Below are 21793 nucleotides of genomic sequence, written 5' to 3' on the forward strand. Positions count from 1 at the left end.
GGCACAGTGTTTGGCTGGCAGCACAGAGTCATGGTTGGTCATCTGGACCCCACAGGAAATAAACAGGCACGGCACAGGAAGAACACGACCCCACTGTCAAGAATCTTTCCCTTCTGCTCAAGGGACAGAGTCTGTTGGAGGCACATGGCCTCCTGACACTTGTCACTTCCTCTGCCATCAAAGAACAAATGGCTCCCAGACCTCAATGGGAGCAAAATCTGCTGAAATTTAATAACATCATTTCATTCACATTAACTTTTAAGGTGACCTCATTTTTTTTTTTCTGGTACCGGGGATCGAACTTGGGTCCTTGCGCTTGCACAGCAGGCGGCAAAACCACTGAGCTAAATCCCCAGCCCTTCAACTCATATTTTTATCAAGCAATACGTTTTCTATTTACTGTAATGCTACCATGTTTGCTTCTTAAAATAGATTTACTTAATTGCAGTAGTCAATTAAGATACAGACAGATGTTTAGGCCCACAGCAAACATATACACAAAGGATATATACACATGTTTATTATTGTGTATGTATATATCTATAGAAAAACTACCATTAAATAATAGCATATGTATATAAAACTTCTATTAAATAACGTAGGTGGTACATTAACTCAGATATCTTGAGGGGAAATGCAGCTTCAGAAACACGAGTCTAATTATCTCTATTTCTACGTAAATAAAATTAAATTGTTATTTTCATGGGCTTTAAAACTTTAATTGAAGAACTTAACCTCAAAGTTCTGGTATAAAGCATATCACTTCAGGCCAATAATATCTATTAATCTTTTTACCTATGGGTAACATTCATCTAATATAAGCAGTAAATGAGTAAATCCTCTCATTTTTCAAAATTTAAGAGGATTTGGCATAGAAAGTTTTCTCCAGCTATGAAATCATCTCTGGGGAGGGTTGGAGCTAGGTGGCAGATTTCCAGGTAGGGATCATTATGAAGGTCTACCAGCACACAATGTGTGGGTTTTATGTAAAATAATATGACATAATCCCATGGCGTTAAGACAAATGAGTGAAATGTACTGTTCTGTGATTTGTGTTTGCGCTAATGTTTAACGTCTGTTTCCCAGGGTGGTCCGGGACTCCGTGGACCGAAGGGCCAACAAGGTGAACAGGGTCTAAAGGTAGCTCTCTCTCTCTCTCTCTCTCTCTCTCTCTCTCTCTCTCCCCTCTCTGTCTCTCTTTCTCAGTACTTCATTACCCTTATAATCAGAAGCTCCTGAATTTTTATGAAACTCCTGTCTAGCCCTTTTCCTTATTTTGAAAGATTTGTGTTTTTGAATCAAAAAGAATATTCGTAACTGAGAGAAAGCAAGATTTCTGGGTTAGAAATAAGTGTCAGTGTTGTGAGTGGGTGAATCTGCAAGGTGGTTCTGCCTCTGTTTGAAGTGTTTTCCTCCTCTGCACTATGCTGCTCCACTTCGTCTTCAGTCTCCTCACAGTGTTTAGGGTTTTCATTTTGGATTCATTCCCAGCTTTCTCTCCCTCTCCATTCTACCTGATTTTCATTGGGTTTTTGTCAACTTTTCCCTTCACTCCAGCGACACATCCTCGCTCGAGGACATGTCTTCAGCACCCCAAAATCCACCCGCTCAGATCCCACCCGACGCCCTGACTGTTAGCTGGGTGCCTGTGGTTGACCCTAAGAAAACTTAGCCCACACTCAGTATTTTTATGTACTTTGTCCCATCTTACTTTTCTTCCATGTCTTTCGCCCCAAGTAACGGATACACCAGTCTCACATTTCAGATGCTATCCACGTTATCCATCCCAAGGAAGCGAAGGTCTAAGTTACAGAGACATCTGTACCCATGTTCACTGCAGGGTTAGTCATAGGAGCCGTGAAATGGAAACCCTAAGTGTCCATCCACTGGTGAATGGACAAAGAAAACATGGTACATGTACTCTAAGGAGTACGATTCAGTCATAAAACAGACGAAGTCTTTCATTTGTGACATGTAGATGGAACTGAGGGTCATTATGCTAAGTGAAATAAGTCAGGCATAGAAAGACAAAACCCACATGATTTCATCCCTATATGGAATCTAAAAACAAGTTGCACCCCTGGAAGTCGAGAGTCAATTAGTGGTTCCCAGAGGCTGGGAAGAGGTAGGGAAGGTTCCCCTTACACTGCGCGGTCCTTGCTGATGTCCTATTGAGAAGTATGGTGACTATAACAACAACCACTGTATATTTCAGAGCAGCTAGAAGAAAAGATTTTGAATGTCTTTAGCACAAAGATGTTGAATGCTTGAGGAGACAGATATGCTTATCTTGATTTGAACGTTACATAATTATGCATGCATCAAAATATCACATAGAACCCCATGAATATGTAGTTTTAATGTGTCAATTTAAAATAAAGGTGATATCCAAGTGTCAGAATCCCAGTGTAACAAAGGAATAGTGTTCATTGGAATCATAGAATGAGACAGGGGAGAAGAAGACATTGGCAATAGATAGATTCTTCTGGGTCTAAGACTGCAGAGGTGGTGTGGTTTCATGAAACTATGACAAGGCCTAAATGTAGAAGTCAGTTTACATAGTGAAAGGGACGTCTGATCTCAAAAAGAAAGGAAATCCAATAATAAAGATCCCAGGGTCATTTGGAGGGCACTGAGGAGGTAGAGATGGCGGGACGAAGGCTTGGAAGGAAAGGAGCTGGATACCAAAGTCCAGGGCAGGGTGCTGGGCAGGAGGGGTGGAGACTTCACAGCCGGGGAGGGTGGTCTTCCAGCCCTTCCTCTGGGGTATCCAGTCTGCTTTCTTACATAATTGGCCCAGCATTCTATTTATGGAAGCAGAAATCAAACATAAGCTGCAGAATTCCATGTGCTTATGGTCCTGGCTCTCTGATGATGCTCAGCCTGGAGGTGAGTCACTGGAGGTTTGGTGTCCGGTTGTCCCCAATGTTTCGTGTCTTAGGAAAGATTCTGTAAGTGGATAAATTCTAAGTGCCATAAGCAGAGATATCCCTTAGGGTCAGGGGGTCTATTCCATGATGACCTTTCTCTCTTGTCTTCCAGGGACCAGAGGGCCCTCGGGGTGAATCAGGCCCTGCAGGACCGCAGGGGCCTCCAGGTCCCCAAGGACCGAGTGGTCTGTCCATTCAGGGAATGCCGGTGAGCGCCCCACATGCTCGGATGTGATACTTTGTTATGACTCTTCACGTCAGTCTGCTGTGTCCTAGTCATGAGCTCCGTCCCTTTGAAGGCGAGGCCTGGAGGGAAGTCTGCTCAATAGCTGTCCCGAGGTCCGCTTTTGCCCAAAGATGGGGCTTTTACAACAGACAGGCACCCGTGCAGCGGGTGGGCGCACCCCAGGAATTCTTCCTACAGAAAGAAAGCAGGGCTTCACACTCAGAGCCCTGGTCTTGTGTGCCCAAATTCTCAGTGGATGTAGTAACAACTGGAAAGTAGTAAATGTTACATGAATTTAATTGTTCATTATTGATTTGTCGTAATGGTGGCTGAAGATTAATGAAGGCTGTTGATTTATGGTTCTTGGCTCAGCAACCTCAGAGTGCAGTCCACTGAGTGGGCCTTAGATTTTACCTGGTATATGTTACACACCCGGGTGTCTTTGAAAAGCTGTTTTGTGTCATTAAAAATGAATTTGATTCCATTTACTCATCTTCATTAATAGAGATCTAGAGTTAGAGAACCAATCTCTAATTAATACTTGGAGTAGCCAGATCCTCGAAAGCTTACTTTTTAGCGGTCTTTGCATTTCCCTTGTCGATACATTTTTCCTTATAAAAGTTTTTCACATTTTAGAAACCATTAACACATTAATTTGTGTAGCTACTGCTATTAATAACAAATTTTTGTTGTTGCCTTACTATCTGCTAGGATAGTATTTACTTACTATCTGCTTACGTTTTATCCTTGTGTTTTTCTAACCAAAACCAAATCAAAGCAAATCTACTGTATATAGATAGGATATTTTAAAATTTAAACTACAAATACTGTTGAACCATTCACCTGTCCCCTCCACACATGTGCAAGTCTGCTCGGCCACACGGGAACGTATATTCGGTGTTGAAACCGTTGCATTTTACCAATGTTCAGTCCCCTGGGGGTGTTTACAGAGCAGGTGTAGTGCACATGAGAAGTGAAGCGCACTGTTCAGATGATCATGTGAAAGCAGCTTAGGGTTGAGGATATTCTAACAGTCAGAGGAGGAAGGACCAAGTCTTTGCTCGTGTGAACTTGACTCTGTGCTTTTGGATATTCAGGGAATGCCGGGCGAGAAAGGAGAGAAAGGAGATACCGGCCTTCCAGGGCCACAGGTACTGGTTTTGTATTTTTTATTGATTGCTGACAGCTCTCTTGAGCTCGGCCAAGGACAGAGGGCGGAGCTTCTGCAGTCGGCTGTGGCCTTGGCATTGCTTGTGTTTATCTACCTTACACCCTTCCTGAGAGCCACGCTGAATGTCCCAGTTCACCTGCACAGGAAATACAGTGGACCCTTGAGTTACGACCAGCCTGACATACGAATAACTTGTGTTTTGACCAGAATTCTAGTTTTAACTTATGAACAAAGTCTTGAATTATGATGTGAATGCTGGCAGCTTGTGCTTCCAATGGCCACAGACACAGATTTAACCCTTAAAGAGTCCTGGAAGGAGCATGACAGCATCCTTTCCCGTGTGGGGCTAACCGAAAGATCCTGGGCCAGGGTTTCTCTAAGGACACTGAGCTCTGCCTGTGTACAGGAGAGAGACTCTGAAGGCTATGTAGGAGCCTGAGCCTTCACTGACCAACTTGAGTTACAACCAGCCCTCGGGAACAGACTGAGTTCGTAAGTCAGGGGTCCACTGTAGTCCTTCTCATGTGTCACTCTCAGGTCTAAGTCCCGACCCGGGGCACCCCTGCACACGCATAGGTGTGTGACTGTCTTCTCTGCCTCTTCTGCCCAGGGAGTCCCAGGAGGCGTGGGCTCACCAGGACGAGATGGCTCCCCCGGCCAACGGGTAAGAACTTGCTGAGCTTGGTTCTCAGCCAAGTGCGCCTCTCTCCAGCCACTCTGCTGCTGCAGACTCTCTGTGAGGAAGTGGAGCCAACATTTGTTCTATGTCTTGCTCTGCCAATCTCCATTCTGCCCATGCTGCATCTCTTTGCAGTCAAGAAGGTCTTCCATGTCCATTACGCCCCCAGCATTAAAGAATATGTCCATTATTTATCAAACTTTTCCAAATCAGCAACACCCCTTCCTGAATGCTTCTAAACCTGAATATAGTTTGCGCTGAATTGCACACACTGGTTTAGCAGTTTTTTCCAGTTCTTTCAAACTCTTAGGCACAAACCTAAAGGAAGTCAACAATCATATGCATTGAAATGTTAGTGCATCTGTTCACCAGGTGAGCAAACAACTGGCTGGAAAACTCAGTCCGACACACACTGAACCACTCAAGAACGTGGGCGTTGTGTACTCTGTGGAAGTGCAGGTGTGGGGAACATTAAGTCCCACCTCCTTTTTGTTTAACATCCAACTTTCATTTGCCTAAGAAGAAAGCGCAGTCTGTCCATCCAACAGAAGTGGTCTGTAAAGCATGCTTCAGTGACCGTGCCTAGAGAGGCCTTCTGTGAAAGTTAGGCACATGTGGGCTCTTGCACGCGTGGAAGGGTGTCTGTCTACAAGTATTTATGTGTCTTGGCAGAGGCCTCAGGCTAAGATCCTTTGTGGTTACACACCTAGATTCCTTCATGGTTCCTGAAGCTCGGAAAAAGGCAAGTTGAAAGATTTGGTCGAGTGAGTTTATTTGATTTATCTGTGCATAAAGTCCAGGCTTTAAAAGAACTCCCAGATGAAACATGCTGGCTTAGCACTTGAGTCGTTTGACTCTGGAATTCTTTCTTTTAAAATCAATATGTCAACAGGGACTTTTTATAAATATTTTGCTGTTGTTCCAAACATGTTGTGTTCTTCTATAGAATCCAAAGTCTTACATAAAATGATAAGCAATCTATACTTGGATATCTGACAAGACATTATAAACTATCTTATGATAGCATAAAATGTCTATGTGGGAGTAAAACTGAGGGTGTGTCTAATTCCTGTTTGAAAGCTTCTTGGATAGAAAAGGAATTGCTTTTCCATCTGGTTTTCAGTGGAACCTCTTTCGTTATGGAGCCATATTTTTTTAAGAAGTAGGGTGAATCCCAGGATAACATTTTAGGAAAGATATTTGGGGGCAGCGCCATGCCAGTGTGTAGCTCAAGGGCATGCCACTCACACAAGAGCAATGGCACCCCTAGAAGCGTGTGACACAGGCACTCTACTGGAGGGCAGGACCTGTCGATTGTTTTCAGTCAGCTCTATGTTAGCTGAGCGCATACTTTGTGCCATTTCCTACATGCAGTGGAAAGAGTTGCCCATTCCTGTCTGCAGAGCAGAAACCGGAAGAGGCAATAGATAATTCTTGTTAAAGGAAGCAATTTCTAAACCACCTACCTTGAGGGGATGGGAAGATGAGGCAGGTTCCAGAATACAACTGCTGCCCTGGGCCCGGAAGGCAAATGACTCTTCTGAGAAGACCGAAGGAACAAAGGAGGGAAGGGTGGTGAAAACAGGATTGTTTAGTTGGATGATCTGAGGGCTTAAGGATAGTAAAGTTCTGAAACAATTAGATAGTGACTTAGCAGGGCAGTAAACCGGGAGGCCCAGAACCTACTTGAGGGGCACAGACAGGTTTAGGAGATCCAGTCCGGAAGGCTCAGCCTGTGGAGGCCCGGGTCTCTCTGGTCAGACAGCGGGACAGGAGTGGCTGCCCACAGAGTACTAAGGACGAAATACCTTGCGATTATCCCTGTTTGGCCATAGGCCCGGAGGCACCACAACCACCGTGGTGTATAACAGACTGAGAGAGGGAAGGACGGGATTTACTGCTGAGGACGGTGAAAGGGGACAAAATACTTGACACCCAGAGCTTAAGGGAGGGGAGGGTTAATTTGGCCCACAATTTCAGGTGATTCAGTCAGCAGCTGGCTGGCTGCAAGGCAGGACCATCATGGCGGAAGGGCAGGGCGAACAAAGCTGCTTAGTCCGTAGCAGCTGGGAAGCACAGCAGGGAACAGTGCCTGAGAAATGACAGGGACCAGACACAAGCCCCAAAGCCCCAGTCCCACGCCACGCGAAGGAAGCCACACCAGACTGCTCCCCACTGGGTGACTCTCACCAGCCTACCCGTCCTGCCCTTCCGGAACGTTCCCAGCTAGGCTGCTCTGTCAGGGACCCAGGAGGGCAAAGCTGTTCGGTTCCTTCGGTCTCAGCACCTGACCACTTGGTGGTCCTGTGCTCTCAATTCTCCCAGTACGGAGGGAGTGAGTCCTCCACTAGGAAAGGAAGCAGGGCCTGCAGTTAGGACTTGAGTCCACGTCCTAGCCGTGCTCCCAGCTCCCTGGAGTCTGAGCATGGCCTGTGAGGCGAGCTCTGGCTGCTGGCCACCCCTTACTGCAGGTCCTCTCTGTCACCGACAGCGAGAGCTCACAGCCCGGACCTGGCACTGTCACCTTGACCTGTCATCTCGGGAAAGGCCAGTGTCACCCCTGAGTTTGCCGGGAGGCGGGAAGGTTGCCCCAATAACGAAGAAAGAAGATGAAACATCTGCTCCCCTCATGCTCCGAGCTTATTCTGGCTTTGACCAAGGGGAGCGTTGGCTGCCTGGAGGCAGCTCTTAGCCTGCGCTGGGCTGAGGCTGCGAGCAGGTCCAGCACAAGCTGCACTTCTCCACCGAGCGAGTTTCTGCCCGGCTGGGGGCCCAGAGCACAGTGCAGGCACTGACTGGGCAGCGGTGCAAGCTCACCTTCAGCAGCTGATGCAGTCAGGCACCCAGTTTCCACCCTAGCCTTTCCAGCTCAGAGCGTGCTGCACTCATCTTTGTACTGTAAATCCTGCCTCCTTTCCCTGTTCTTGGTGAGCTCAGGGCTCACCCTGTGTTCTCTGAGCTCCTCTGCTGTCCGGTACATTTCATAGCTCTCACCCAGGACACGCAGGCAGTCCTCAGGGAAGCCAGAAAGGAGGGGCAAGACACGCATGTGCCATGGGCAGACAGGTGGATGGACGGATGGGTGGATGGACAGATAGAAGACAAGAAGGTGATTGATAGAGGGTAGACAGATGGCAGATACATGATAGGTGATAGGTAGAGGACAGATAGATAGATAGATAGGCAGGTAGATAGCTATGGAGTCAGAGAAAGAATGAGAGGGAAAAAGAACAAAAAAAGAAAAACCAACTTCTTTTCTAGTTCTGAGACCCACTTACTGTCAGATTGCTAGTTTTCTGTCTAGCACTGCAAATAGAAACTTTAAAATTATTCTATTTTCCATTTTCCATTTTCTCAATATGGTTTTATAAAAATTCAGAAAGAAATAAACATAAAAATGACAATGAGATACATTTTTACAGCAGCTGGAATGTAATAATTCCTCCACCCTCCAGAGAGTGTCGGTCTCTAAATTTCAAGTTTTAAGCTTTAGGCACCTGAATTTGGGTGCTTCATTTGACCCCAGTTGGCACCCCTGTACCCCCATGCCATAAGCACAGCGTTCCTGCCTCCTCTGTAAAAGTGGAAACCGACAGAACTTGCTGTGCCAATGAATCCTGTGTGAACTCCTGTGTGAGGTTGCTGAGGACCAGCACAGCCCTCGGGGCCCACCCTGGATTTTGTGGCTGGCTAGACCCGGGGTTAAAGCCTGGCCACCCAGCACCTGGCTGGCACCTGCCTGTTTCCCAGACTCAATTTCCTTGGCTGTGAAGCAGAAAAAAAATCGCACAACTCCATAAGGCTGCTTGCAGATTAATTCATGTAAAGCATTTCTAATTTCTAAAGAAATGCAAGTTTAGCTACTAATCTTAGCATTCACTGAATGAGTAAGGACATTTCATAACTCCTACCCTTGATACATTAAGATGCCTCAGATGACTGCAAACAAAAGAAGTCTAAAGAAAAAAGCAAGTTTGGGTTTTTAAAACATTTTTTGGATTCCACCCTGAAATGATACTTGAAACATGCTGGCTAATTATGTGGGTTTGAGGAACACAAAGCCTGCTTTGTCCTGAAGGTCTCATTTCAGCAGAAGCGAGTTGTGCTCCAAGTGCTTGAGAACTTGAGCCCACTTGAGAACTCTTCGGCTTCTGTTCCCCCTCCATGTTAGGCAGCGATGAGAGACTCCAGTCAGAGTACTTTGTGCGATCCTACTGGGGCAGTAATGATCCCCCAAGCATCTTCCTCCTTCAGAAAGGGCAACGTGAGATGCCATCACAAAGCCAGTGCAGAGAACGCCTCGATTTTCTTCTCTGTGGGTCTAGATGGGTTTTCATTCAACCCCAGGAAAACATTTGCACAGCGAGCCCAGGATGTCAGTGCCATACAGTCAGGACTTGGCAGGTTATTTTAATAAAACAGCAGCCACCAGTTCTGTAATTATTGAGCACCTGCAGGTGCTCTACAACACCATAGTCCCTAATCCTCGGGATGACCACGAAAGCCGGGTGCTCTTGTTCCCATTTCACAGACCTGGAAGCTGAAGCTGAGAAAGGTGAAGGGCCTCACAGCAGGAGGAGAAGGAGCCTGAGCCAGGTTCTGTGCACCTCCCTGGCCCCAAAGTCCCCTTTTCTTCCCGTGAAATTGTGCTGCTAAAGGTCACTGTGGGATTTGGTGACTGAGGGAATCTTCCCCAAAGAGAGGTTTAATAAGTAGAATTCCAACCCTGGAGATGCCTTGCCTGCATTTGGGGGCAGTGGGAACCCAGCTTGGGTTACTTTCTTGATGAAGTTAGAATTGAAACTTCACCCGTGAAAATGTGATGCTTTGATCACTTTACCTCTTTGCCTGTTCACAACTGAGCATGGCCACTCTGGTATTTAGTTTCGTGTCCTTGTTAACTTTCCAGTAACTTCACAGGGGCGCAGACATGGTGGAAATGCCATTGTCGGGCCAGATACAGAGTTTCTGTGTTTGTGAAGCTGCAGTTCCACCACCTACATCATCAGGTTGCTCTGTGTTTTCTTTTGTTTAACAAACACATTCCTGGGCCCCACTCTCGGAGACCCAGATGGTGAAGATCTCAGGTGGAACTCAGGACTGCACAGTTTTAAAAAGCCCGATGGGTCTGATAACCAGTTGGATTTCAGAAAAACCAGATAGTCTATTGTGGAAGGTCCGTTGCACACCAAAGTGATTTCTTTGTAGAATATTCGGGGTGTTTCTGCTTTAATTGTATGCACTCATCACTGCAGGTTACTAAAACACATAATTAAATGTATACATCCATCTTGATTATATATACATATGTGCATATTAACATAGAATGTGTGTGTATTCATGGCAGTACACACACACTACACATACATGTCTACTGCATGCACCTATGTGTCCCTGAAACTTCCCCACTGAGGCCAGGCAGGCTGTCACAAGGGGGACTGCTCTTGCAGCCCTGGGTTGACCCTCTGCTGAGGCTGTGGCCCTTGCTGCTCGGTCCATCCCAACCCCGGGCTGCACGGGCAGCCTTGTCTCTGATGACCATCAGCTCGAGTGGTTCCGTCATGCCACAGGGCTCAAGCTGTGCGTCCAGGCCCTGCAAGTGTTTCCATGGCCCTCACTCCTGGAATCTGGCTCCTTTTGACCAATGCATTGGGTACCAGGGGCTAAGGACCTTAGGGTCGGCCCCACACCCCACCACTGCGCTCAGAGGAGTTGTGGCTGGTAGGTGCCATCACCAGCTCTGTGTGCCATTTCTGAGAGCCCTGTCACATACAAGCACTGGCTGATGACTCCTCTCAGTTAGGACAGGAGCTGTGGGCAGACGGGATTCACCCTTTAGAAGCCATAGGCATAGAACTTGAGGACTACAGACTTTGAAAGAGCTTACAAAAATCCATTTCAGAGCTGGGGAGAAGAGAGCATGTACATTTACTCTAGAGTATGGAAAAGAAAACTGCAAATGCAAAGGAATAAGTGTTTAATTAAAGAAAGCGTTGCTTTGCCAATTGAGTCATAGGTGCATTTAATGTTTGTTAGAATAGTAGTGATTTTGAAAGTAAATCGTACATTAGATTTTGCTTTGCAGGTAAACCATAGCTAATCATGACTTAGTAATTTGCTCAGAGCCAAATGTTTTCAAAAACAAACTATAAAAATCCTTTCAAGTTTTTACAGCAAAAATTATTTTTAATGTGGGCTGTGGGTGTATAATATTTTGAGGTGAGAATATAGAAAAGGAAAAATACTTGGAGCTGTTTGTGTTGTAAGAGATCCCTGTTTGTGGGTGGCTGATTTTGTGCATTTCAGAAATATATGCTTGCTGGCTTAAGAGAATTCCCATTAAGTTTCTGCTTCCTAATATTCATTCTGTGTTGCTTAATGAAGGATTTCTGCTTTTTATGAGGTTGCCCAAGTCCTAAACGCTCATCATCTCAGATTGGCTCCCTGATGTGAAACGGAATTGCACAGATACAGAAAAGTGTTCGAAAGGCGAACACAAGTTCAGCTGCTAATGGCTGAAAAAAATTCAGTGAATTTTGATCACAGTTAAGTTGAGTCACAAAGCTAGAGTTTGCCAATTATTTTCTTATATAAAATGTAGGCATTTTGCACAGTGTTCCTTTCACCAAAATTGTGACTTCTATATGAAAAGCTTCTGCTACTGCTGCTCATCCCGGGATGAAGGGGTGAGTAAAGAGCCCGAGCCTGCCCCTGTAAGAGTCGCCTCCTGGCGGTGTCCTGCAGCCCTGTAACCCCTCCACTCAGGACGCTGAGACAGGAGGATCCCAAGTTCAAGGCCATCCTGGGCTACATAATGAGAACCAGAGAACCAAACAAAAAGTCACCTGATTGCCCAGGTGGGTGTCCCTGGGGGGCTGCAACAGCTCGGGAAGATGGAGGCGAATGCGGTGGGCCTGCCCTCGACCTTTCCGTGCACCTAAAGCAGAAGACATAAGACGCAGCCATTTATAAAGAACGGAAGTGTCTTGGATCATGGTTCTGGAAGCTGCCAAGTCCAGGGTTGAGGGCCTGCATCGGAGGAGAATGTTGCTTTGTGTCTTAGCAAGACAGAAGGCGACACGGGGTGAGTGAGAGAGAGGGCCAAATGCAACCCCATTCCCACTGCAACAGCAGCCACCCAGCAGGAGGCTTCATCACCTAAGTCTCCTCCTAAACCACAGCAGGATCCAACCACTGCTTTGGTCCTAGGAATCGAACCCAGGTCCCTGTATGTTGAGGCAAGCACCCTACCACTGAGCTACGTGCCCGCCCTTTTGTAGTTTCTAATGTTGAGACACGACCTTGCTAAGTTGCCCAGACTGGGCTCAAACTTAGAATCTTTCTGCCTCAGCCTCCTGAGTGTTCAAGATCACAGGTGTGTGCCACCAACAGGTGACTCAGATGCAGGCTTTTCTGTGAAAACTTGGTGTCCCGGCTTGATTCCAGCTCAGCGTGGGACCCTGCAGAATCCGGTCTGTCATCAGCACACTGCTGGTGTCTTCTCATTATTTGGCTGTTCTCAAAATTACTGCTCATTCCCAACCCAGTGCTGCCAGCAGGGAGGTGGGTGGTGGGAGGGCTGGGCTGGGCCCCCAGTGTCGCTGGGATTCGGTCTGTCTATCTGTCGTGGTCTGTCTGTCTGGGAACTCTTATCTCCACATGTGGTGTCCTAAGTTGCTTTGAGAGGGGAAAAGGAAATGGAAAACTGCACCCAGGCAATGGCTGGGAGCCAGCACTGGGACTGCTCTCTTCTGGCTGGCTGGACCCTGAGCTGGTGGCTCCGAGCTAACTGTGAGGAGGCAGGAGAACGTGGCCAAGCCACAGGTCCAGGCCAGAAAGCAAAACTAGACCGAGGAGGACCCCAGCCTCTTGGCCGCTCTTCGGTGAGGGTTACTAACATCCAGGAGCCGAGGGCGCCAGGGCAGGGCCTTGCTGACACAACATGCTGCCCCACGAACTGTTTCCTGCCTCGCTCTCCCTGTGTGCATCTGACACTTTGTGGGGGGACAGGATGAGGATGTGGAAGGGTCCCGAGAAGACAGAGTTTCATGCATAAGGTAAGGGGCAGCGAGGAGGCAGGGAGAGGTAGGTCTGAGTCAGTTTGAGTTGGAAACATGAGTCCAGTGGAGGACAGGTCCCACGGTGACAGGTCTGTCTGTCCCTGTAGCAGGAGGGGACTCTTGTGAACAAAATGTTATGGACCTGCTGTAAAACTCAAGATTGAAGATGTGCCATTATGTCAGCTCCACTGGAAAGCCCAGCATTCACAATTGAAACTATGACCATTTAAGAGGAAGTTGTTCCAGCTGTTATATATTTTAATGCTCAAATAAGAATAACACCGCTACACACGCGCACGCGCGCACACACACACACACACACACACAAAACACAGAGTGACTTAGGAATATGTTCATTTTAAAAAGCACCATTTGTTTTCTGCTTTCAAGCTCTCTAATACGGCATGGGAAGCAGGCATGTCCCCATGTGTGAACACCTGGTGGCAGATATGCAGCAACCCACCAGGGATGGGGCTGCCTCTGCTGCAGGAAGCTGCCCCTCAACCTATGTTCTCCTCAGGCTGTCCGAAGACTTGCAGGGTTTCAGGCATTCCGGTTCCCCTACAGACCCTAGAGATCCCTGTGACAGCGTTCCTTGCCCAAGATGCCTGCAGTGTCAGGAAAGACCCTAATGCCTCTTTTTGCCTGGTCATTAATTAACAAGACTCGGTCCTCTTTCTCATGTGTTGTGCTTGGTTTAATAAGAACACTTTCTGGGAACAAATTCCTGTTTGTGTTTGTAAGTGGCATTTCTTACACCTAAAATTCTTGCACTGGACAATTTAATTGGAGCCAACAGACACAAAGGTCTTGCCAAGAACAATTTCCATGAAGAGTCTGAAAGCAGTGAATCCTTGGCAGTCCAGAGCAAGCAGCAAGACTTGCCTCCCAAGTAGTGACAGGAATTAGTCAAGCCTGTTCTGAAAGCCATGGGAAGGACCACTTGGTTGACACAGTGTTTCTTGTCCCCAGGGGTTTCCCGGAAAGGACGGTTCCTCCGGCCCACCAGGACCCCCAGGGCCAATTGTGAGTTATTTCCAGAAACTCGGGGCAGGGGGGACCCTGCGTTAGAGCAGTTCGTTTCTTTTGCGAGATTTTCTTCAGCTACACCTTCCCCTCTGCAGCCACCTTGGCTAAGGAGGACCAACTCCTCCCTCAGCTCCAGCTCCAGACTCATCCTCGGGAGGCCTTTAAAACTCAGCTGAGCCCGTGGCTTGCTTATTCTCTGAGCCACGTGGCCACCTGCCCTGAATTTGGACACAGGTTGCATGTAGAAGAACCGTATCTGAACAAGAGTATGGAGACTTTTTAAAAAGCCTCATTTTTGGTAGTTGGGAGCCAAACAAGCAATGAACCTTGACGTGGTGGTGTCGAGGAGGAGGAGGCCGTCCCTGGGTGCGTCTGGGACTCTCACTTGTGGGCTGTGGAGATGAGAGTGTGTGGGTCTCACTGTGTTCCCTTTCCTGCCTCTCTCAGGGCATCCCCGGAGCGCCGGGAGTCCCCGGGGTCACGGGCAGCGTGGGACCGCAAGGCGCCCTGGGCCCTCCCGTGAGTATGCGCAGTAGCTGGTGCTCTGCCGGCGTGTTCTCCCTGTGTCTAAATTCACCAGCACCTCCCCTGGCCAGAAATGTTAATTTAGTGTTGGGTTCAGTGGGATTCTGCAACGAAAACCAAAGAAGCGCCCAGACAGGGATTTCAGATGGGTTGCACATATGCGATAGGTAAGGTCAGGTGACCCTAATGCAATCATGGCCCAGCTTTTGCTGATATGTATATGTTCATTACCTGCATCCTGTATGTCCTTAAGTGAATTCAGTATCGTTTTTACAAGGACTGGGCATCATAGTTAGGTGTTAGGCAAATCTAACTCACGAGGGGAAAAATATGAGGTTTGAAAAATTCAAGGTTTAATGAGTGAGAATAGATTTCTTTTTCTAAATTTGACCAGAAAGATTAAATTTCTCATGAAAACACATATTCACCTGTAAGTGACAAATGATATCAAATGAAACCACCGTGCCTGGAGCACATTACCTCCAATATCTGTACTCTGAGCCCCTCAGGTTGGTGCGCAAATGTGATCAGTGGGTGGGGTGGGAGGAGATGGTGAGGAAGCTACTGAACAGCCCCAGCCCATTTGCTCACCTTTGGAAGGAAGCGATGACGTGATGTGGTCTCCGGAGCCACACTCGTCCTAACCCATGACTTCTCCAGCTTCCAAATGGCCCCCAGTCCTTGGCTCACGGCCACTTCCATTTCCAAGCCAGCAGTGCTGGACTCCCCTTCCTGCTCACATCTCTGACCGAAACTGGGAAGAGTTCTTGCTTTTTAATGACCCCTGTGATTGCATGAAGCCTACCAGGATCATCCGAAGTAATTTCCCCGGGTAATCTCACAGTCCTTGACTAAATGACATGTGCGAAGTCCCTTCTCCACATGAAGTGACATGGTCACAGGATCTGAGAAGTAGGGATGGACATATCGGGGAATCTTTTTTCCCTGCCTACATAAGGAATAAGACATATCAGAAACATTGGTTCTTATTCACAAAGACACTTCGCTTCCTCTCTCTACCCAACCAGACTTGCTGTTTATACTTCAAACTCACTTCAGTAAAACTGTTTTATCTTCAGAGGCCTTTTCTAGACTCCAACTCACATGTCTGAACACACAGGTGTGCACAGTAGTGCACCTGCATCTTAGCAAACACACCCTCATTTTACATGTAAATAAGCGCTGCCTTAGCAGTCACGTTACAAAGCCACAGCATACTTATTCCAACTCCATCGTTCAAAGCAGTTTTAAGTCTCTTTTTGATCCAAAAAGACATGACCAAGTATGATTCTGTACATGGAAACATACACTGACACTTACGTGAGGGCCCATGTGCAAATACACACACGCAGTCGCATACACAGCCTCACCTGTCTATGATCCTTTCCACATTAGCGTAGTTATTCCTTCCATTCTAGTCTATTCTACACCAGAAAGGGACTTAAAAACGTATTTGCTACTACAAGGCTTTAGTCTGCTTCCTAAAATGTGCCCCTGGGAACCAGAGTTGGAGAATACATTAGCACAGATCAGAGAGCAAGGAGCTCTGGTCAAAGAGATGTCAGAGGCACCTCAGCCTCAGCCTCAGCCATGAAAGTCATGCAGATGTCAGGATATCAGAGGCTTCCCACAGCCTAAAATGAGAAAGGAAATGCCCAGACACTAGCTTGACTTTGTTAGACAGTCAACAAACGTACTCATACGTGGGGAGATCTTCTTGTTCTCATGGGTATCTCTTAGAACTAGTTCTCCTTGTCCTCAGCGAGGAAGGAGCAAGCCAGGGGTTGATCCCAGTCTGGGAGGGATGCAATTGGAAAGGGCTAAGGAGAGAAGAGCAGGCTTTGGGGCCCAGGAGTTTCAGTGGGATGAGTCTGTGGAACACACAAGCAAGCATGGCGCCATCTTGGCCACCACTTGGCCTTTTGGGGCTCAGATTAGACTCTAAATGTGGGGCATAGAAAAATACTCATACGTTTTCCCTATGAATAGAAGACTTGTTATTTTTATTTTTGTTATAAATCAGCAGGAAAAGGCCTTGGAGGGTGGCACCCAGGGCACTGTATCAGAGGCAGAAGCCATGTGTGCTGGGTGGGGACACTGTGGCAGGCTTGGCATTTCCTGTCAGATGCAAGTTGTTCCTTAGCTGCCAGCTGGGGCTTTCTCCTGTGTCTGGGCTGCCAGCTCCCACAGGCTTGCTGGCTGCCAGGCTGGCAAGACTATTCAAGCAGACTGCACTGCACAGAGCTGACTGATTGATTTCCCATGGACGTCTGTCGAGGAAGATGAGGAAAGGAGACCAAGAGGGCCAGACTGTACCACTGGCAACAGGCATGTACCTCCGTCAGCTGGCACCAGCAGCGTGTGCTCTCTGCCCCCAGTTGCCAGCTCAGCAGAGCAGAATGTGCCTTGCTGCTACAGAGGTTCCACCTCCTACCTGAGTTGAGATGACACCCCTGCACAGGCAGGGGCACCATGAGAGCCAGGAAGAAAGGGGCTGCTTGTTGCAGGGCCATGTGTTCAGCTTGCCCCTACATAGGGAGATAGGCCCTGTCTACATCATCTACAGAGCTCCCTAGCAGAATTCAGGATATCGGGGTTGCAGATGTGACCCCGACACAATGCCACCTAGCTGTGGGAGCTTCATCACTTAAGTGATGAGAGAGAGAGAGAGAGAGAGAGAGAGAGAGAGAGAGAGAGAGAGAGAGAGAGAGAGAGACTGAGTAGGTGCATGCAGCAGCTCCAGAAGAATATGTGTTTCAGTGGGATCTTGATGTAATTGGAATTCTCATCCACAAAGTCAGGGAAAGTGGGCATGACTTGGGTGTTGTGGCTTGTATCTAGATGTGCCCCCCCCCGAAAGCCTTATGTGCTGCAAGCTGGCCAGATCTAGGGTGTGTGATACTGGGATGAGGGGTGTGTGGTACTAGATTAGTCCATTGATTGGAATTAGCATAGTTCTAGGTGTGGCTGAATGGATTTGCTGAAGATAGAAGCCCCACCCTGGTGTGGGTGGCACCAACCGAAAGGTTTGTAGTCTATTTTGAATAAAAAGGAAAGGCAGGCTCACTTCTGCTGCTGCTGCTTGCTGCCTTCTGCCTGCTCTGCTATGGACTGTTTCTCCTCTGCCATGTCAGCCTGCTTTGGAGACAGCTGACTATGGACTGAAACCTCTACAAACTGTGACCTGAAATAAACCTTTCTTCCTTTAATTTGTGGGTGTTGGTATTTTGTCCCAACAATGAGAAAATAACTAAGGCATTGGGGGAGGAATGTAATAAAACACAGGGTACCTCCTACCTTTAATGCATTTCCTTATTTATCATCTCTTTTTCAGCCACTGCAGTTTTATTTCAGGCCCTCCTCCTCTCCCATCAAGACCATCACAAGAAGCCCTAGGTGGACCTTTGGCCTCTTTCTAGACTTGTCTGGTCCATTCCCCATCTGCCAGGGCTTCTCTAAGTGTGTCTTCCCCTGCTTCGGCTCCTTCCTGGTCCCCACCCCAGAGGACAGGTCCCATATGTTCAGTGTGGTGTATGTGGCCTTCCTCACAGGCCGTTACTTTCTCCTCCAACTTGGTCTGTCATCATCCTTCACTTGAGTTGAGTCATACTGAATTATTTAAAGCTCTCCAAAGGCATGTTATACTATACTGCTCCATGCCTTTTTGCCTTGGGGGCCGCCCTGCTGCCTTTCTGTGTTGCTCTCTTCTCCTATCACCACCCGATGAACACCAGGCTATTCTCTTTTAAGACTGTGTAAAGCCACTGTACGGATCACTTTCTCATTGCTGGGACACAAGACCCAATACCCACAACTTGAAGGAGAGGTGTATTTGGCTCATGGTTTCAGTCCATGACTGGCTGACTCCAAGACAGAAACAGCATGGTGGAGGAAAAGGTGGCAGCCAGGAAACAGATGGCAGGGAGGAGCCAGGGACAAGAACACACCCTTCCAAGACACACCCCAGTGACCACCCCAACCAGGCCCCACCTCCTAACAGCACATTCAGCCATGAACTCATCCACAGATTAACTCCCTGATGAGCACAGCGCCCCCATGATCCAATGGACTTCCATACACGAGAACTTGGGGGAACGTTTTAGATCTAAACCATAACAGCCATGCTCTCCTGCTTGGCCCTTCCAACTGTTGATCTCTGTCTCTCACCTGAGGAAGGAACTTTACCCTGCTTAGTGTGTGTTCCTGGAGCTCTCTCCATACCTGCTAGGTAGAGCACTTATTACATAAGTTAAAGAAGGAACAGGTTCATGTTTGTGTTCTAGTTAGCGGGGCTCAGGGGCACTAACAGATTCTTCCTGTAGATTAAGGTCAGGTCACTGAACTCCTTGGAAGCGGCCTGGGGAGCTCTCATTCTTTCCCACAGGCGTCTTTACTCTGCGAGACTTACGTGGTGAGATCATTACTCTTCCTTTCAGCAGTAAACTTCTGCAAAGCTATGAATGTAGCTACTGTTTCCTCTTTTCTTTACATTTCAAGCATTCCTGACATTATAGGAAAATGTTCCACTTTTTCCCGTCTGCATCTACGGGGTCTATGTGTTTTCCCCCAAAGCGTTCTTTGGAAGAATTATGGGCCTTCGCTTGCTCAGGAAATCTTATTTTGTTTTTGCTTGAAAAAAGCAAAGGAAAAGATGTTAGAGAAGTTGGAATAAAAAATAATTTCTTGCTGAACCAATATTTCACTAAAAAGACCTTTCATTGCGCCTGCCCAGCTATGTCCTTTAGTCCTTAATAATGAGCATCCTGACACCAAGCTGAGATATTTTGGCCCCACTGAAATACACCCATGCACACATTCCTGAAGATGCCAAGAGCAGATGTTGTGCATTTACTCTGCCAATCCGGTTTGCACTGTGCTTTCTTTCTCTAAAGTTTGAAACATTCCCAAACAGGCCAATATAATAAATGGTAGGAATGGAAGTGGCAGAAGATGTATTGGTACAAGAATAAAAATATTCAAGATAAAAACAGATTTAAAATATGACCAAAGTTAAAGACTAACTCTGAGTTACTAGAATTAGGTGGTATGTGCATGGTATGGTGTTTTGTTTTGTTTTCCAGTACCGGGGATCAAACTCAGGACCCTGTACTTGCCAGGCAGGTGCGGTGCTGCTGAGCTGCCTTTCCAGCCCTGTTTGTTTTAATTAGGAAGTATCAGTATTCACTGGCCTGGGAAATAGGAGCTGGCAGATGTGTTGAGCAGCATGAGCTTGAAGGGCATAGATCCAAGACCCACAACCTGGGTTCAGGTTCCAGCTTGTCCAGGTCCTTATTGTGTGACCTTGGGCACAACTTTTCAACACATCCTTTTCCTGATCCCTAAAGTGGAAATACTTTACATCGGTGGTGTAAGGCCACATGAGTTAATCTTATGGAAGTATTATAAGGATTCAGTGAGTTATCTTACAAGACAGTTGCAAGGATTAACTGAGTCACCACGTTAAAGAACCCAGAACCATGGCTGGGAGATGGGAAAACCAATGTAAGCATTAATTACTAGAATGTATGCTTTCTTAAAATCAAAAATTGTGGAATGTTTAGTTTTGCGTGCTGATTTTTGGTTTTGTCTTGTATCTGCTGCCTGAGAAGGATTCCTTTGGTGGTAATATAAGCAGCTGTTATCTCAAGTTGGAGCCAGGCACTGCTGTCTCTTCCGGGCTGTGTCCATTTGTGAGGCCGCAAGGCATAAGGAGAGAGAGCATGGCCAGTACATTCATTTCCAAAAACAATCAGAGCTGGTGCAGGGACAGCGCTATGTAAATCTTACTTTTGCAAAAAAGGTTTTTAAATACAGAATCAGCTTTTCTTCCCCCCTAATACTCCAGAACCCACAGCGGCATATTTTGAGTATTTTTCTTCTGTCTCTTTTTTCAACCAGGGTAGCTGAAAGGAAACACAAATTGGCGAGTTGTACAAACTGAAAAGAGTCATGTAGAGGGAAAGGGAGAGCTTTAGTTCAGGAAGGCAGTTAGAAAGGTATGGCAAATAGCCTGGTGTGAGATGGTAAGGGTGGCACCTGTGTGTGTGTGTGAGACAGACACGGGGGATGGGGAGGAAGGAGAAGAGACAGCAACTCGCAGTGGGCTCTGCCGCCATCTGAGAGGGGACCCACTGTGTGCTCCTCTGTTTTTCCAACTCCCACTTCCACAACTGCATATTTGTAGCTTGAAATCAGCAGTTACAGAAACGTCTCCACCTCCTAAATCTACATACACATGGCGGGGCATTTTCTTTCTCTGGACACTGTGGAGCAAGCTCAGAATTTTGCATTTGGGGAATTGTTAACCAAACAGAGAATTTGGAAACGATGCCCAGTTGGGTTTGGGACCTGCTGAGGCTGAAGTAACAGCAGGGAGAGTGGACAACATGGCATGCTCCATCTCTGAATTCCATTCACACTGGTTTTAGGGGCGTTTATGACCTTGCCCCTGAGTTGAAACAAAAATATGACACCTGTTTCGCATTGTATGTCTCATTTTATTGCAGAAACACCAAAAACTATTGTTTTACTCAGGGAAATTTTCACAATAGTAGTTTGTTATGGGTCCAGGATAATGAAATAACAATTCTGCTGAGAATTCGTGCACTTATGAGCCCCATATTATGGGGAATTCGGGAGAGTCATGAACCATCACACCCGATAGGAAGAAGAGTGAGGCTGTGGGATTTCCATAAGAGGAGTTGTTCTCTTTCCTTTAATAGCCTCTTCAGAATTGAAACAATTTAGCTATTCAGAAGAGAGTCATGAAATTAGCTATGAAACATCCATAGAGCTCAATCCACAGTGTGATGTTTGGTATAGAAAGACGGGCAGGACTGAAGCCTCTTCAGTGGCACTATGCGTTGTCAAACAATATTGCTGCCTGGTCCTAGTGTCATACCTTAAAACCCCACACTTCTGCATCCAAAGGCTGAAGGGAGAAGATGTTTAACAGCTGTGTATGCTGGTGAGATGGCTGTATGATCTATTCCTGTCTTTTGCAACTGTTTCTACCAAAGTCAGGAACAGTGTGCTAATCCCGGGAGAAAGGGACACTATCAATACTCTTGAGCTGAGCACAGTATCCTTAGTAACTGGACAATGATTTTCATCTTTACAGGGTGTCCCTGGAGCAAAGGGAGAGAGAGGCGAACGAGTAAGTCTCTACCTGCC

General features: G+C 47.0%; 1 protein-coding gene across 3 annotated transcripts in view; it reads left to right on the plus strand.

Annotated features, from left to right (window-relative positions):
• Col14a1 (collagen type XIV alpha 1 chain) overlaps window positions 1-21793 on the plus strand; it is a 191035-nt gene that overhangs the window by 146419 nt on the left and 22823 nt on the right. For all 3 annotated transcript variants that reach the window (XM_013074157.3, XM_004850222.3, XM_087190733.1), the window contains exons 37-43: window positions 1087-1140; window positions 3043-3138; window positions 4254-4307; window positions 4938-4991; window positions 14039-14092; window positions 14543-14614; window positions 21741-21776. In XM_013074157.3, the coding sequence (XP_012929611.2) occupies window positions 1087-1140; window positions 3043-3138; window positions 4254-4307; window positions 4938-4991; window positions 14039-14092; window positions 14543-14614; window positions 21741-21776 (420 nt within the window). The remainder of the gene's footprint in view (window positions 1-1086; window positions 1141-3042; window positions 3139-4253; window positions 4308-4937; window positions 4992-14038; window positions 14093-14542; window positions 14615-21740; window positions 21777-21793) is intronic.

This window comes from Heterocephalus glaber, unplaced genomic scaffold (assembly GCF_053883595.1).
Source record: "Heterocephalus glaber isolate CG9 unplaced genomic scaffold, H.glaber_assembly_v1.0 deba00001555, whole genome shotgun sequence".
In the NCBI taxonomy this organism is placed as follows: domain Eukaryota; kingdom Metazoa; phylum Chordata; class Mammalia; order Rodentia; family Bathyergidae; genus Heterocephalus; species Heterocephalus glaber.